The 17,270-nt window shown below is 53.0% G+C and overlaps 2 protein-coding genes and 1 long non-coding RNA gene across 10 annotated transcripts in view; 2 read left to right on the forward strand and 1 right to left on the reverse strand.

Moving 5' to 3' along the window:
• The window catches only part of TESC (tescalcin), a 46,041-nt gene extending 42,435 nt beyond the window's left edge, over positions 1-3,606 (forward strand). For 5 of the 8 annotated variants that reach the window (XR_011541831.1, XM_008515469.2, XM_008515476.2 and 2 more), the window contains 2 exons: positions 1,045-1,092; positions 3,327-3,606. Coding sequence is in view for 6 of the 8 variants with exons in the window: in XM_008515469.2 (XP_008513691.1) it covers positions 1,045-1,092; positions 3,327-3,404 (126 nt within the window). In the remaining 2 variants the exon portion in view is untranslated. Of the gene's footprint in view, positions 1-970; positions 1,093-3,326 lie in introns of all 8 variants that reach the window. The other 3 variants (XR_011541832.1, XM_070627158.1, XM_070627157.1) reach the window with 1 other exon arrangement.
• A 4,757-nt stretch (positions 3,607-8,363) lies between these two features.
• Positions 8,364-17,270, reverse strand: part of FBXW8 (F-box and WD repeat domain containing 8) — a 114,016-nt gene continuing 105,109 nt past the window's right edge. Inside the window, exons 9-11 of the mRNA XM_070627156.1 lie at positions 14,905-15,078; positions 12,105-12,215; positions 8,364-11,459 (exon numbers count right to left, since the gene is read on the reverse strand). Of these exons, the coding sequence (XP_070483257.1) occupies positions 11,315-11,459; positions 12,105-12,215; positions 14,905-15,078 (430 nt within the window). The 3' untranslated portion in view covers positions 8,364-11,314. The remainder of the gene's footprint in view (positions 11,460-12,104; positions 12,216-14,904; positions 15,079-17,270) is intronic.
• On the forward strand, positions 12,131-15,925 carry LOC139084455 (uncharacterized). Its single transcript, XR_011541833.1, has 3 exons — positions 12,131-12,248; positions 12,847-12,943; positions 13,317-15,925. It is a non-coding gene; the product is annotated as an uncharacterized lncRNA (long non-coding RNA).

A 17,270-nucleotide genomic window follows, 5' to 3' on the forward strand; every position in this document is an offset into this window, starting at 1 on the left:
ACAGAAGAGAAGGGTCTGCCCTCGCCCTGCTTCATATCGACCCCAAGGGGAGCCGGCTTGGTGGGCTGTTCTACCAGTGTGTACACGCATGTCGTTTACGTCTGATGTGCAGATGTGGGCTTGAACGGCCTGGCTCTTCCTCTGCCCTGTCCTGACCTCGCAGACGCACAGGGCAGGGCGTGCTGGTCTGCTTAGTGGCGCAGGGAGAAACCTGCACGCAGGGGATCTGCAGACATCTTTCTGCCCCTTGTTGGTTTTGGTTTTTCCACTGTCTACCTGTCTGGGAGCCTTTTCTGTGTTGGCACGTATAGATCGCCCCCTTCTTGGTGGCTGTGTGGTGACAATAGCATGGACGACCGAGAGCTTGTTAGCAGGTCTCTCGATGGGCACTGGGACGTCAGCCAGACGTTCAGTCACAAAGGCTGCTGCAGGCGGGGGTGAAGGTCCTGGAGACTTGGTTGTGACAGAGCCTGAGACGGCAGCCACAGGGGCAGGGGCCCCACTCTCATCCCCTGAGGTCCCCATGTGCCCAGAGCAGGGAAGACGCAGACAGGCTGGCGCTGCCCATGGCTCGGCAGGCCGACGTTATCAGTGACTCACTGGGCGCCAGGGGTGGGCCGCACAGGCCAGCCCTTCGTCCCTTGCCCCTTTCCCCAGTGGTCTGTGAGCTCAGATTAGCCTAGAACTGGCTCCTATCAAGGCTGCTGTGAGGAGGCGGGGCCAGGAAATGGCAGGAGCGTCAAAAGGTGGCTGTACTGCTGGGACCTTGCGGAGGGGGGGCTCTGTGGGAGGGCGAGCCCCCTGCCTTTGGGCCCACCCCCTGCATTTCCATCCTCATCTACTCGGTCTTCCCCGGGGGCCCACACCCTCCTCCCATCCCCCTCCAGCCAGTGAAGGGGACCTTGGAGTTCAGGGTGACTGGCCTTGAGCAGAGGGGAACTATCCAGTTCTCGTGACTCTACCTAAACAGGCCCCACCATGTGTGTTCTGGGCTGGGGTGCAGTCTCCTGCTGGACCCCTCACTGCCGTGCGCTCTGTCCCCAGGAGCCTGACCAGGTGTACGAGGGGATCACCTTTGACGACTTCCTGAAGGTGGGTGTCAGGTGGAGAGGGAGGGCCGTGGGCCGGGGTGGGGGCTCGAGGGGACCCTGGTCAGGAGGAGACAGGCGTCTCTGTGGAAAGGGCACAGCCTTTAAAACAATGTAAACTGGTTTCACTTACTTTTTATTGAAAGGATAATATTCACACATGGGCTGAACAATTTAAGCAGTGCAGAAGGGCATACAAGGAAAACTCTATTTCTCTCCTGCACGAGGCCCTGGTCCCCCTTCTCAGAAGCATCCCCCTTGACAGTCAGAACTGGGGTTCTGGAATGTTCTATGCCTCTATGGGTACCAGCTTTCTTCAGAAGCACACACTGGAGCCAACTGGAGGTTCTGCCCCTAGCTTTTCTTTTACTGTGCCCTGTAGATGGCACTTTTTACATGGCTGCCCGTTCTTCCAGCCTCAGGCAGGGGACTCTCCAGCCCCCACTCGACATTCAGGCATCGCTGGGCCTTCGCTGTTACAAACGTGCTCCCTGGCTGGGAACTAGGCCCCCTCGCCGCTCTGACTGGCAGACACCCCGTGGCAGGGGATAAGCCCACCCTGCTCTGAGCACTCTGGGTCTGAGCACCCCAGCAGCAGCGCCCCACACCTTCCGGGAGCTGAAGACAACAGGAAGTCGGGGGAACGGGGCCCAGAGGCTCTGGGTCCAGCCTGCCCAGGGGCACCCAGAGAGCTTGATGGGCCTGTGCCTGGAGCCAGGCCAGGGACTCGGGTGCCCACAGCCCCATGGAGCCGAGGGGCAGCGTGGCCAGGTGGTCTCCTCTGACCTGCCCACTAACCCAGCCAGTCGTCAACAAATGCCAAGGAGGCAGGAGTGGTGAGAGCGGGGGCTGGCAGCACAAACAGGGCCATGTTGGGAAGACTGGAGGGGATTTCTGGGCTGGAGGTTGGCAGCTCTCACTCCCGCACACAGGCCCTACCCCAGAGCTGGGCAGGGTGAAGGAGGAGGATTTTTTTTTTTGCTTGAGAAACCAACTTCTTCCCCAAAAGGCTGCCCCTGCCATGCCTCTAGTGCTCCCCAAGCCCGTCCCTGCACCTGGGGGCCTTTCTTGCCCAGCTGGTCCCTCTCTTTCCCTCTCCTGAGCCCTACCAGCAACCCTGTTCCACCTGGCATTTAGCAGAAACCACCCTGAGTATCCAGGTGTCTTTCCCTGGGGACATTTGGTCCACCCAACAAAGGTCAGGGCCGCTCACCTGGAACCAGATCTGCCTTCTCTGCATCCTCACAATACCCAGAACAGGTGCCGGAGACCAGAAGCACCTGGGAGACCACGGGCGAGCAAAAAATGATTTCTCCCTGTTTGCAGCCTCAGGGCTGTCCCTGGAGATGCTGAGGGTGGCAGCTTGAAAGTTTGAAGTTCTTATATAAGCAGGGAGACATTGAGAAGTCACCGCCCACCACGTCTCTCTGTTTGCCTCCTTCCCACCATCTCTCTGTCTGAGGCCCTCTTGGACCTGGAGTGGCCAAGGAGCTGGCGAGTGCACAGTCCTTGGAGAGGTGGGGCTTTGTCGGGTGGCAGATAGGGTCTGGTAGCCCAAATGTCCCCTGGGCCCTGGCCAGAATGGGCTGTGACGGCACTACCAGTACCAGGTATGTGGCGATGGACGTGGTCTTTGAGCAGCACTACCTTTCCTGGGCGTGAGCTCCCATCCCAGGGAGGTCATAAAGGCCAAACCGTTGTGACCTTTTAATTAACGATGATGGCTTCGTGAAAGCTTCCAACTGCACAGCCCCTAACAGTTCACAGAATACTTCTGTGGATGATGCCCTTGGAGCCCCTGCAACATTCTGGGATGTGGGCAGCACAGGTGGTGGTCCTGGCATTTTACTGATGAAAAGGAGGTTTAATGGGGTTAAGGAATTTGCATGAAAATCACAGAGCCTGAAGTGGTGGGTGGGATTCAACTAAGAGCCTGGGTTCTGTACTTAATAATAACTTGCGGTGACAATCTCAGAGAGAATCCAAATGTCAGAGCCAAATTAACCAGCAAAAAGGCAGATGGAAGTTTTGCTTCCTCGCTTAGCTCATCGTCTTGAAACACAGGCCTCTGCTGCTCACCTGCCCCCCCCACCCCGAACCTTGCAGTGGGTGGCGGGGGCAGTGGGTGGCGGGGGCAGTGGGTGGCGGGGGAGGGTGGGCAGGGAGATGGTTGAGGAACTGGGCTGCTCGGTGCGAGGCAGCCGGGGTCACCCTCTCACACTCCTCCATCCTTTCCAGATCTGGCAGGGGATTGACATCGAGACCAAGATGCACGTCCGCTTCCTTAACGTGGAAGCCATGGCCCTTTGCCACTGACGGCCGCGCCCCACAGGAAAGTGCACTCTTTGCCCTGCGCAGGCGGCCTCCCTGCAGCCTGGAGGCATGAGGCGTGGGGCCCTTCGGCTGCGGCTCTTGTAAATAGTTGGCACTCCTCTGCCCATCTCCTTCTCCCTGTAGGGTCTGGTATGTGGGACTTTGCTGTTTTTATCTCTAATTAAAAAAAGGGTTTGTTAATGAACGTGGCTCCTGTCTGTTCCTCATGTCCACTGAGGTGGCCTGGCCATTTGGTGGCAGGAGGCCGAATATGAGAAGCAAGCAGCAGCTAACTAATTTTCAAAGATTGGTTTGGAAGATGGAATTTTTTTTTCCTTTTTTGGCTTATTTTGGGTAAAGTGTTTGCTCATTTCCCTGGTAAGAGCTGAGGATTCATCTGCCTTCTCAATCCTGGGCAGTAAAGTAAGGAAGAGCAACTCCTTGCTCCGTGGGGGCTGGGACCTGGGTGGTGGGCCTCCCCAGTGTCATGACCTCATATGAGCCTGGAGGGAAGACGTCTGGGGCCCTCGGCCTGTGCCAGCTGGGGTGGTCCGCTGAACTTGTCCTGGTGGAGCTGGGGGCACCGACATTCAACGTCTGGCCGGCTGACTCGGCGCAGCTCCTGACCACGAGTGGTCAGACTGGGGGTGCCCATGGTTCTTCCTGGCAGGATGGGGCCAGCACTCTGCAGTCAGTGGCAGTGTTGGAGACTGGGCACAACAGGGAGGTGAGTGCCCCAGGTAAGCATCTCCCCCAACTCTAGCTGTCACCTTCCGATTTGGGGATGGGCTGTGGTGGGGGCAAGGAGACAAAAGTCTTGGTTGGTGGCCTTGGCCATGAGTCAGCAGAGGGCTGGCGGTGCCGGGGCGACCTGCTGCCTCACCTGGGGCCCGGGGCTGCCATTGCTGTGGACGACTCATCACTGTTTATGCCAGGCCTCCCCTGGGAGTCACGTTCAAGACATGCTCGGTTTCTTCCATCGACACTCACTGGGAGGCGCCTTTCTAGTCTTCCAAGAAAGGCCTCCTATCATTTGCATTCTTGAATCTCTGATTCATAGTTCTGATATTAAGCGTGCTTTACCTTACTCATAAACACACGTTGGGGTTCAGAATTTAAAAGGTACAGAAAGGCATGCCGCAGTCCTTATCCCATGCACGTTTGGGCCCCATCAGCCCCTTTCCTCGCCATCCTTCCAGAGCTGTTGCATGCACATAGAAGCAAGTAAGTTGCTTGGGGTGAGGCTAACATTGGTGTTTAAATCTTTTTAAAAACCAAAGCAGACACACAGCAAGGCGCGTTCAGGCAAGCATGGCTGCGCAGCACGGAGGACCGCGAGGACAGCACAAGGCAGGGGGCGCTCCTCGGCGGCGGGGAGCCTGGGAAGCCCTGGTTGCTCGGTGCAAACACGACCTCAGAGGGCAGGCTGCTGCCGAGGTTCTGGCCTGCGTCTTGTCACAGGTGAGCAAGCGCCTCTGACCCCACTGTGCCTGCAGAACGCCAGCTGGGGCTGCCCTGCGGGTATGGCGGGCGGTTAGGGCCTCGCAGCCCATCTCTGGGCGGGAGCAGAGGGCAGCCTGCAGTCCCTGTGGGGCTCTGCACTTCCACCAACGTGCTGGCATTCACATGGGCAGACAGGGCTCCCCTCAAGGCACTGGCAGCCTAGTGGGAGAGCAGCCCTGACAACCAGCAAGCAGACCCCTGGGTGGTTTCCTGGGCCAGTGGACGGGCCTCCCTGCTCACTCCCCGGCCTTCCCTGCAGCTGGGCAGTGTCTTGGGTTTCCTGGCTGCCAGCAGGATGATTCTAGAAAGTCCCCTGGACGGATCTGCTGCCACTTAGTTCTTGTCTAGGAAGCGTCCCCAGGGACCCCTGCAGCCTCGCAGAGGCATGCGCTCCCGCCTCCCCACACGCTTGTCCTTCCTGCCCCAAGTGACTGAGATGGACCCACAGCAGCACTGAGCTCAGGATGGCTGGCATGGCTACCGGAGACCTGGATTTTCTGGGACTCTCCCAATTTGCTTTGACTTTGTTCTTCTCAACAGAGGCAGTTCATGAACACAGTTTTTATAAATAATAATCCTTCATCAGCCCCAGTGCTCCAAGTTTTAGTCCGAGGGTGTGGGCACACATCAAACGTTTCCCTTGGGCAGACCACTGAGGGCCAGCCTGATGTCTCTGAAGCTTTGGGCCATGGCTTACTTAAACGGCTCATTAGGATGAGATTGGTTCACCATGAACCAGTCCATGCTGCTCAGAAGCCAACCAGTTTGTTCAGTCACTGAGGGTGTCATCTAGTTGGTGGGTTAGGGCTCCTTTCCTCCAGAGCATGGGCTGCAGGGCTCATTGGGGCTCGCCCGCCCGGCTCCCAGGACCCAGCTGCATGAGACTGTTTCTGCGCACTCGGTCATCGGGGAGCGAGCAGGCTGCCTATCAGTTGGTGCAAACCCGCTCCTGGAAAGGGTAGTTAATTCCCCACAGGCTGCGGGCTGCAGGCCTTGGATTAACAAAGGCCAAGTTCACTGCTCCAGGCACAGGTCTCAGGATGGCCATCTGGGCAGGGCCGTCTGTGTGGAGGACGGAGGCAGGTGGCCCAGAACCGGCTCCTGTTACCTGCCGAACTGGCAGGTGTGCACCCCCACCCCCCTCCCTGGATGGGCTGGCTCATCAGTTCAGTTTGTACTGAAATTTGTTCTGAAACAGGCAAGCTGAGAAATCAATAAATGTGCTTAACAGCTTTCCTTCTCACAGGAATTTACCTCTGACTAAAAGGAAATAGGCAGAAATCAATGCTAAGTCAGATATTCGGAGGAAGCTAAGTCTGTGCTGGGAGGGCCTCAGGCTGTGGGTGGAGAAGACGAGCAGGGACAGTGTCCTCAAGCCTGCGGGATGGGGGTGAGGTCACCATGTGCTTCACCCATTTGCCAGGAATCAGATGGAAAGCAGGATCTAGTCCTACACTGCCATATTACCAAGGGGAAAAGTTACCAGAACTCAGCTTTTGGATGTTAAATGAACACAACAATTCGACACAAACACATCAGTTTGGTAGGCTTACAAAAGGGCTATGTAATGGAAATCTAATAGGATGAGCTCAGGGCAATATTCTGCAGCCACGTTAAACATGAATTATGGATAAGGGAACAGAGTAAGAGGACAACAGCTTCCAATTTTGGCCAAGCACCCTCTTAGGGAAGGAATTATTGCTAGACTATAACAAAACAATTCCATTATTTTCTGGTCCAAGGGCCTGGAAGGTTCATTCTGTGCTTTGCTAATGAGAGACAGGTTATGTATGAATCCCGTCCTTGTCACTGAGCTGTTGAACCTGTCCCACCCGCCTGCAGTCAGCAAGGCTGAAGCTACACTCGGCGGCACTGTGAACAGCGGAGCGACTTACAGAGGCTGATGGGGAGTTAAAAATACAAGTTGCCTTGGCAAGGGTTCTGCACACACCTGCTTTGCAAGCTGTCCTCCCACACTGTGACCTTGGGAAGGCCTTGGAGAGTGGAGTGGGAGGAGCCAGGGTTTCAAACACAACTTCCTAGGTGCCAGCGTTGCCTTTGTCTCCGGGCTCTTCCAGACTCAGCGACCAAGTGCCAGCAGGGGTTCCGTGGTGGAGGAACTTGCTCCAGGACTGAAGACTGATGGCCACACCGTGGCTGCTCACCCTTCTAATCTGCTTGTTGAGCAGGTCAGCAAGGGACTAGGTTCCGGTCCTTACCCTAAGAGTGGTTCATGGGGCGCAGTAAGGGTGAGGGATGTGCAGAAAAGCGGTTTGCTGCCACCTCCATCTTGGAGAAGTGACAAGGCAGTATTCGTCCCAGCTCTGAGCAGGGGAAGAAAAGATGTGACATGACGGGCTCAGTGGGTGGGAGCAGGGGAGGGAGGAGTGTCCCTCCCTTCCCAGGGAAAGAAAAGGTCCCGGGTGCACAGCCATCGAAAGCCTGCTGCTGGAAGCCCATGTTCAACATCAGAGGCTGAAGACGAGCTGGGGCTCACATGGCGCCCGCTGGAGCCCAGCGAGAGGGAGTCTGCCATCACACAGCAGAGGCAGCCCGTCCAAATCGCTGCAGGCCCCCGCAGCAGCAGCCAGGGAGCCATCTGGCCTGGCCGCGCGGGGTGAGGCGGGCAGGTCTGTGTGTGCTGCAGCCCGAGCTGGCCAGCACCCGAAGCTCACGGCTGCCGCAGCTGCTGCTCAAAGCAAAGGCCCCGAGTGAGGAAGCAGGAGACAGCTCCTGTCTAAGCCCATTATCACAGACCTGCCATAGTGGCAGGCCACTAGATGGTTTTCAGTAGAAGGCCGTGTCCTCACCAGGGGAAGCCCTTTCTCTACAAGGATAAGTGGTGGGTTTGCAGTGGCTGGTGTTTGTCATTTAAATGCACAGTGGGCAGCACTCTCCCCTTAAATGTGGGGCCTCTAGTTCTGAAGAGAAATACAGGGGCAGAGGGCTTCATCTAAGGGGCTGTCAGCTTTCCCTTTCAGAAAGGACCAAAACTCGACTCTCAGTGAAATTCAGTGTTTCCTCTGGTGGGCTGAAACCCAGTAAGCCAGGGTGAGGCTCTGACTCGCAGGGGAAGCGAGGCCTCCCTGGAGTCTTTCAAACAGCAGCTCTCGCCTGGGCAACGGCAGCACATGGCTTGGACTGAAAAGCACAGTCTAGTGGCAGAGAGGGAATTCTCAGGGGGCTGCGGTCCCCTTTGAGCATCTGATGACAGAGCCATACTTCTTCCCAGAAAATGCACTCATGCACAATTTCATGTTTAATCTTGTGAGTTTCTTGGATCCTAGGCTAGGAACCCCTGTAGTGGTGGTTCTGGGAAAAACTACTTAACCGTGGACTGGAAAACGAGGCCACCATGCAAGGTGGTGCGATCTGCAAGGGGTGGGAGAGCCGGGAAAGAGGTATGCCAGGGGGTTCGCGTGTCCACCTTGCCCGGGTGAAAGAAACGGGAGCAATGAATACATTTAAAAATTTAATATTAGACCAACAGACCAAGTACAAAGCAAAGGCCCACAGCATTTGAAGACGAGACATGAGAGCTCTGGCCTCCGGCCTCTGGCTCCCCCAGCAGCATCTGAGCGTCTTGTGTTAGGGGAGACAGAGCGGAAGAGTTTGAGAAGCAGAAGAGCTACAGAAGAAAAGGAGATGACAAATCCACTAAAGACTCAGAACTTGCACAGAAGCTCCCTCAAAACAGACAACGGGGACAGAGGTAAGACGGGCTCAGCAGAAGGGGTGGATAGGGGCCAAGGTTTTTTTTTAAGTCACTGGGTAAACGTTGGTTTATAAAGGAACTCTGATCCTTTCCCTACCAGGCCAATTTGTTCCAGCAGAAAACACTGACTCAGGTGGGTGTACCTGGAGATTACAGTTTGGGTCTGATAAACTCTCCTTCACAAAACCCAGGCAATTTTCAGGAATGGGAGATATTATAAACAGGCTGGGAAAAAACCCAAACCAACCCTGCGCTTGTAAAATTGTGCACTGGACCAGCTGTTAGCAGGGAGCAACAACAGCTTAAAACTCTTTAATCCTGATAAACTTTTCTGGGCCTAACTTCTTTTGAATTCTCTTTAATTCCTACAAAGCTAGGCAGGGAGAAGGAATGCAAAATGAACTGTGACGCCACCTGGAAAGGACTGCGCCTTGTTCTACCCAGGGGTCCAGCTGCATGAAGACTAGGAGGGACGGAAACCTTATTCAGCGAGGTCATGAGGGGGTCAGACCACCACACTCCAATGACAGTAAATAGAATACTCCGTGTGCTGACTGCAGACTGGCCTCCTTGGTGGCGGAATTTGGTTGAAAGGAAGCAGACAACCCTCCTGACAGAGCTGCCTCCCAGGAAGGTGGCCCGAGGAAGCAGCGTGCTCTGCACGGGTAAGTGAGGCCTCCTAGCCGCAGCTCCCACTCGGCTCCACCGTCCTCTCTGGCCGGACGTGGATCTGTAATGACCGAGTATCTTAACCAAGCTGGGAAACCATCCAAGCCTTCCCGACTCAAGGGCTCCAGGGTGCTGAGGAAAGGCGCGCGGTCGCCAGCGTGATGCGCTCACAGCCGGCGGGAGAGCATCTGCTCTCTAGAGGAGTGTGGCCAACCGTCCCCATGAGGAAATACCCACTGTGCCCACTTCCTCCGGTTCTGTTTCTGATGGTCCTTTATGCCTTTTTAATCAAGATTGTCTATTTTGTCTTTTCAAAAACTGCTTTTGGCTTTATGGTAAACTTTACTATTGGTTGGTTTTCTATTTACTGAAATTAAATATGAATGTGTGCTTTTATCCTTATTTAACTCTTCTACTTTCTTTGGGATCACTGTCATCTTTCTTAAGCTCTCTGAGGTGATGGTGGAGTTCACTTATTTTCAGTCTGTCTGATCTTCTGTTATAACGTCACAGCTCCTGTCTGTCCCCTCTGGCCACATCCCGGGATTTTGATGTTCAGTGCCTTCACTGTCACTCTGGTCTAGAGAGCTCGTTTTCCATTTTTATTTCCCTCTTTAAAAGTGAGTTAATTCAGGAGTGTTTGGAATTTCCAGGAGTGTGTTTATGTTTTCATTATTTTGCTTTTTGCGGATGTCTAATATTACTGCTTTGGGGATTGTGATCACCGAATTTGGCCTATATGGTCTTTTGCAATCTGAGATGTTCTCTGTGGTCTCATACATGGTCATTTTTTGTGCATGGTCTATGGGTATTTGAAAAGGTACAAAACTATGTTTAAATCTATCGGATCGAGCTTGTAAATTACCAAAAAAAAAAAAAAATCCTCCAATCCTTAAATATTTTTACGATTCGATCTGTTGATTGCCCACTGAGTGAGGACGTTGTTTCCCTTGTAATTCTGTCAGTTCTTTGCTTTGAGAAGCTGAGGTCTGTCAGGTGGCTGCTGCTGAGAACAACCTGGATCAAGAGTAATCAACAGCTTGCCCTCCTAATCCTTAGGAAATGGAGGCTATCGATCAAATGGGACAACCGTTCTCTTCTGTTGCCCTGTTTATCTCAGTGATTTAAGATCATGGTTCCTCTGACAGCTCTTCCTCTCATTCTCTGCCCTAGAATCACCTTCCATCCCACTGGGAGGATGGCTGTTTATTCAATGAACATGTAGAAAATACCTACTTTGTATCACATGCGGTAGACACAACAGGAAGCAGAACAGTCATTAATGAAGTAGTTGTATAAATACATAATCATGAATGGCGATAAGAGCCAGGAGAAAGAAGTGCCACCCCAGCTTTATGGAGGAGGATGGTGGTCAGATGTGTCAGAGAAGACCACCCTGACCCAACACTGGCTCTCAGATCCCAAGGATGGGTGGGTGTTGGGGCCTTGCAGGCTCAGAGCCCAGCACACAGAAGGGCCCCCAGAGAGGACAGGTCTGGAGACTGGAAGGCTGGCCAGCAGGCAGGAGCAGGCACAGAGGGGCCTTGGGAAGCAGTGATAAGGCCGGGCCTGATCTGGAGAGCTGCAGCAAGACCCTGTGCTGAGTGTACACAACGATATGGGGAAATCCACGAGGCGGCCAGGAGAGCGGGGATCCCAGCTCGGGCTGGGGGGCCACTCCTGAGACAGGTGGGAGCAGGTGTGGGCTGAGCTGGAGGAGGTGTGCGAGGGCAAGGAGGTATGAATTTGAGTCATCAGTGTGAGGCACTCAAAACCGTAAGACAGAAGGAACAGAGTAAGGTGAAACAAGCCCTGACAAACCCCGCTTTTCACAGGCGCTCGAGGAAAAGAAGCGGGCAAAGGAGAAAGGCGAAGGCAACTCAGGAATGTGCGGCGTCACACAAGTGGACCCTGGGGTGGTGTTCTTCCCCAAACACTTACAACCTGGGGCAGAGCTCTGCCTACTTGTCAAATTCCTAACATTGGTTCTTCCCATTTCCGCCCTGCCCCCAAGTGAGGCTACTCCCTAAATACTGTCATAGGGAAACGCGAGCGCAAGGTCGTAGTTGTAACCCGCTGTGGTGACACAGGATGACCGGCAGATGGGAAGAGCACTCTGGAAGGCCAGCTGGTCCACTGCAAACTCGTAGGCATGGACCAGCCCCCGGTGTCTAGAGGAAGCACAAATTGGGCAACAGGATCAGCACTGCGTGACTGGCCCTCGCCCCTCCGGCTGCTGTCTCTGCAGCAGGCATTTGCTTGAGACAGGACAGCGATTCGACTTAACAGATCTGACCTTTGGGCCCACAGTGTGTGGGACACTCAAGACCCTGAGACTGGAGAGAAACTGGTGAGCGGGCAAGTTGGATGGCAGGAATTAAGTGCTGGGAGGGAGGCACCGGCACCACCTGCATGTGGGTCAGTCCTGTTCGGCAGCTGAGGCACGGGACTCCACTCAGAGGACCGGGCTTTGCCACTGTCACTAGGATTCTAACCACAACAGGTCCCTAAGCCTCCTGTCTCGGGTGCTCGGCACACATGGCTGGCCTTCCCTCTCTGTGTTCCCGACCCCACACAGCTGTCTACAGAAGCAGTGAGCTACTGTTGGGGAAGCGCTTAAAACAGGCACTCAGCAAGTGTTATAGGCTAATTCACTCTATCGCATCTACATGTAACTCCCCAATTCCTATGGAAAGAAGGCTATGCCCAAGGGTACATCCTGAAGGGAGCAATGTGGCATGGGGGAGGCGTTCAATGATAAATCAAACTAAGAAGGGCTTTTCTGAACACCCACAAATCCAGCCCAGCCCACTGACCTCCTGTGAGTGCTGAAGCCATCCAGGTCGGCGCTGCGTACCACCCTCTCGTAGGGCACGTTGGCCGTGATGAGGCTGTGGCTGTTGAAGGAGAGGTGACGAACGGGGTGTCTGGAACACAGCGGGAGAGAGAAGTCCTGCGAGGTCAGTCCCATGGAAACTGAGCATGCCCCACGTTAGCTACCGTGGTCTCGGAAGCTTACAGCTGCGAGGAACTCTAGAACCCTCTGAGCCGAGCTTTTCTTTTAGGGAGGAGGACGCTGTGTCTGCCTTGGTTCCCAAAGCTGGGTTGAGCAAGGCCACACTCTGCGCCCTTCTCTGTAAAGAAGTCTGAATGCCCCTCGTGCATCCCAGTTGACGGCCCCAACAACTGGGTGTGTTCACACATGCAGGACACACTCAACCTGAGACAGTTCAGCATGCCGTGGACAACAGCCCCATTTCTGCCTCCTGGCCGGCTGGCCTTGGACAAGTCACTCAAGCTCTCCAAGCCAGGTTCCTTCTCTGCAGGGCACGGGGGTGACGGAGTGAATTTAGTGGTGTCCCATAAAGGTCCCCTAGTCCTAAGTCAGAGGACTACAAATGACACATGTACTCTGGGTTGTGAAAGCATATTCAGAAAATCCTGGAAGGAAACGGCTTGAGATCTATGCAGTTGTAGAACTACGTAGATCTACAATCTGTGTAGTATGTGGAACAAAGGCTTTTGTTTGCTCTAAAAACTCTTATCCACTGCCTACAGCACTGGCCACGGCACTGAGCCAGGGACACAGGAATCATTCCGAGGGTAGGCATCTGCTTGGACTGGACATCTTCTTTAATGCTAACTAGCTAAGAAGGTAAGATACACTCCCACACAGAGCCAGTGTTTCTAGAGCATGAGAGATGTTACAAGCCACAAAGATAGGACACAGACTTCAGCACCTGGGAGGAGGAACATCACCTGATGTTGATGAAACGGTCCACCAGGCCCCGGGAGGTGCTGGCCCATCAGCCAGGCCCTTTCAGAAAGGCAGAGGGTAGCAAAGGAGGGGACGAGGGAGAGGCCCATTCGGGCTGAGTCAGGGCTGCTCCTGGGATGGCCAGGGCAGGGGCAGGCTTCCTGGCGAGAGCAGAAGATCCTCTGGACAGCAATGCAGGTTAGGAGGAGTCTGAGCTTGGCCCTGTCAGTCCAGGGTTTGGGGCACCAACCAGAGGAAAATATTGTTACAGGACTTCACTAGGGGCCCAGTGAGGCAGGACAGGAAAGTGACCAAGCGAGAGCTGGACCAGAACTCAGAAGAGAATCAGGATCAGCAGTGTGCACGGGCAGCGAGGACTTGAGCAAGTATACGAATTCTGCGCAGCAGACTGAAGAGCGAGGCATCGGCCTTGTGCAGGTGAAAACAGTGCCCTCATGAGGGACAAGCCATTAACTGTGGCGGCCACTGTGTGCATTTACACACGAGTTAGGAAGGCAGATGCTGGGACGGGACGACGATTCTGGAGAAGACCTCACTCACCCTGGCTTCACCTGAATGACTCATCCGAGGGAGTGCAGCTTTTCAGGGAGAGAAAAACGAGACCTGCTGGAGTGCAGGCCTAGGGAACTAAGTGGGGCTGGTGGCAGTCCCTGGGGCCCCGGACTGCAGTGGGAACCGTCCTAGAGGCCAGGCTGAGCCAGCTCTTCAAAATAAATAAAAGGGTTCCCTTAAAGGCAAATATTTCTATGATGCTAATATGTGAGAGTTTTAGTTGCCTGTTGGCACCACCTAGTGGCAACTCAGTGCATCACCACAGAAATCAGAAAAACAGCTGATGTCCAGAGCCAGAGCTGGGCGGGCGGACATGCCCCACGCCCCCGGGCTCAAGTCTGAGAACAGCTGCTGGCGGAAGCCCCCACTACCACTGCCCTCCAAGGAAGACACCAATTCTTCTTTCCACCTGGCCGCCTCTTGTACTCACAATGCAGACTGCCCTGCCTTCTCATAGGTCTGGTTTATCAGGACTTGCAGTTAGAGGGGAAAACCCTCCATTTGTAGCTGCAGGCCTTGGCATCTGTGGCCACTCTCCTCTGTCCTCACGGTCACTTGCCCCCAAATGTTTCTTTACAGCAGTACTGAGGGACAGCTGGGAGAAGGCTTGTCGCCTTTCTTCCCAGCTGCCTCAAAAGCAGGCATGCAGGGCTGGGGGAATGTGGGGGAGGGGATGGCCTCAGGTCAGCTCCAGTTGACCCTGCTCCAGGTGAGGCTGCCTCTGCTTTAAAGGTCAGGAGCAGGCTCGACCATGTTGAAGCAGTGAGGCCCCATTAATGCAAACATACCTACATCCAGGAAGCCAGCGGCCTGTGCTTGGGATGGTATTTATTTCTCTTGAATGTGAGAGTTAAAAGTTGAAATTACAAATTCCTCCTTAGCTGAAGCCTGAATACTTTCAGTCCTAAGTGTCCTTCCAAACAGTGTCTTAGAAAGTCCCAGAAACGGGCAGAAAGTGACCATCATGCGTGTGGAGACTGGCATAGAGGATGGTGGCTGCACCTCAGCTAGGCGTCACGTCAGGGCCTCCACCTGCACTGGGCATGGATTACAGCAGCTTTAATGAAGCGGGAGAGGAACTTCCCTCCACTGACCAGCTCCATTTCTGAGCCTCAGTTTCCTCCTCTGAAACATGGACATAAGAGCAGCAGCCAGCTCACAGGGTTATGGTGAGGATCACACAGCAACATGGAAGCACTTAGCCCAGCGCCTGCCTGGCTCAGAGGCTGACTACTGTTATCACTACTGTTGCTGTTATTACTGAAAATGCCTGAGGAACTACTTACCTCGAATGCACCTCCCACAGCTTCTGGTTCATCCGATAATCCCACACAGAGACCAGGCCTTCCTCGCCTCCGCTGACGATTTTCCAGTCATCCATCTGGACTGCGGAGACCCCAAGTTGGTGGGCAGAGAGCGACAGGGTGATTTTGTCAGTGCGGAGATCGTGGATCCTCACCCTGGAAGGCCCAAGACAAGCACAGAGGAGGCAAATGGGATTAAAGCCCAGGATGCACACTCCTCCTCGGGTGTGCTGGTCTGTGCACAACGATGCTACGAAAATAGCATATAAAATGCTTTCAGTTGCAAACATCTGAATACTGATATCAAACTTTTATGTCCTTATGAGTACACTATCCCAGGAGGCCAAGACACAACAGAAATGAACTGTTCACAACTATTTAATCAGAATGATTTAAAAGCACATAGAACAAGACCGACCCAGGACAAGTCTATCAGCTGCCCTGTCGCTAACTTTATCTGCTCAACAGGGAAGACACCTGCCCTGGGCGCAAGTCCATGTGCAAGGAAGTTGAGATGTGACGGGCACCATGCCTCCACACGGGTGTCAGCCTATGAAGACTGTCCAAAGGGTAAGCTGACCGCCCAGCACAGTAGTTTTGCTGGTAGAATAATATTCTGTTAGGGACACAAGGGAAGTCAGCTATACTTGTCTGCAACCCAAACCCTCACCTGCTTGGGAAAACAACACTTTTCGAGTATTTAACTCTGATGACTTTGTAAGTTCATCACCATCTTGTCGAAATTGGGAGAGAGAATGAGTCTATACAGATGGTCCCTGACTTCCGATGGTTCGACTTACAATTTTTTGACTTTACGACGGTGGGTTCCAGCCCGGAATTCAATCTACTGTTGAACTGCACAACTCTGAGATGCGGTCAACTTTGGGATTCATCTCACTTCAAACATTTGCTGAAGGATGAATATGTCTAAATAGACTGTTCTGGTTTTTTTTAATTTTGAAAAATACACACACACACTTAAATAAATCATCTTGTGAAATAACACTTTGTGTGTGTAAACTTTTCTACTGCTTTAAAAAAATCCTTGAAAACTGTTGCTCTTTTTCAACTTCTTACTGTAACAATGCATTTTCAATATTTACAACTTAGGATAGGTTTATCGGGACGTAAACCCCACCCCAAGTGGAGGAAGATATGCAGTGGGACCGAGCATGACTGAATCACGGTGAGAGTGCGTGGACACTGGGCAGTCACTTACCTAAAGTCTTGGAATAATTACCTGCCTGGTAATGATCTGAATTTAAGAACCTCTTTAAAAACTACTTTTTATGCAAGTATATGCTGAATTTCCACATTGAGATAAATTAGCTAATGAGATGGAAATCTCGTACCCACTAGAAATACCAACATAGCTAGTTCCTCAAAGAAGCCACAAGAGCTAAAGTTGCAGGTGGCAGACTCGCAGTGCAGCTGAGTCTGACAGACCCTCTGCTGCGAGTCCACAAGGAGAAGGCGCACTGCCCTGGGAAGACCCTGCCGTCTAGCCGGGAGCTGGACAGAAGTGATGCTAAGACGCTGAGTGTGATCGTAAGCATGTGTTCAACACAAAAAACGTGGTGAGAAGGGATTGTGTGAAACACATTCTATGTCCTAAACTCGTAGTTATCTGAGTGTGTGCACACACACACACACAAATTATTTTCAGAGCTGTGAAAGGAAATTATTTTGAACTGAAAATTCTATACCTAGCTTACCTACCAAGGATGAAGGCATAATTAAGACCTTGTTTGTAACAGAAAATGACTCAAAGTGAGTTACCTGTGGATACTCTCTGAAAGAAAGTGATGTTGCAAAAGACCAGAAGGACCGTGAGGAGCCAACACACAGGCCACGTGGTGACGTACACAACAAACACTGACAAGGCAGCACGAGAAGACGACGGCTTACGTGAGGTCCGAACACGTCTGCTGGGCCAACAGATGCCGTCGGAGCAGACCCACCTGTTAACAAGAAGGGCTGCACACGGGCCAAAGAAAAGCTCAGTCTGTGCTACGCACAAAAGGTACATATGCAAATGACAAGGAAGAGAGGTGACGATTCCATACCAGGAAAGGCACATTTCAGAGCAGAAAAGAGCATTTGATGAGAGTACTTTACAATGACGAAGGGTACAGTTTATTAAATGTTTGGTAAAAGTTGCCTAAAAACCAAAATATTACATGGACCTAATTTTTTTTGTAGACAGGTTTTTTTGTTTTTTTGGGCTTTTTTTTAGTAATTCAGCTCCTTTAGCCATGGCCATCTATTTAGGTTTTATATTTCTTTCTTTCCTTTTTTTTTTTTTAAAGACTGGCACCTGAGCTAACAACTGTTGCCAATCTTCTTTT

The sequence above is a fragment of the Equus przewalskii genome, chromosome 7 (assembly GCF_037783145.1).
Source record: "Equus przewalskii isolate Varuska chromosome 7, EquPr2, whole genome shotgun sequence".
Classification (NCBI taxonomy): Eukaryota; Metazoa; Chordata; class Mammalia; order Perissodactyla; family Equidae; genus Equus; species Equus przewalskii.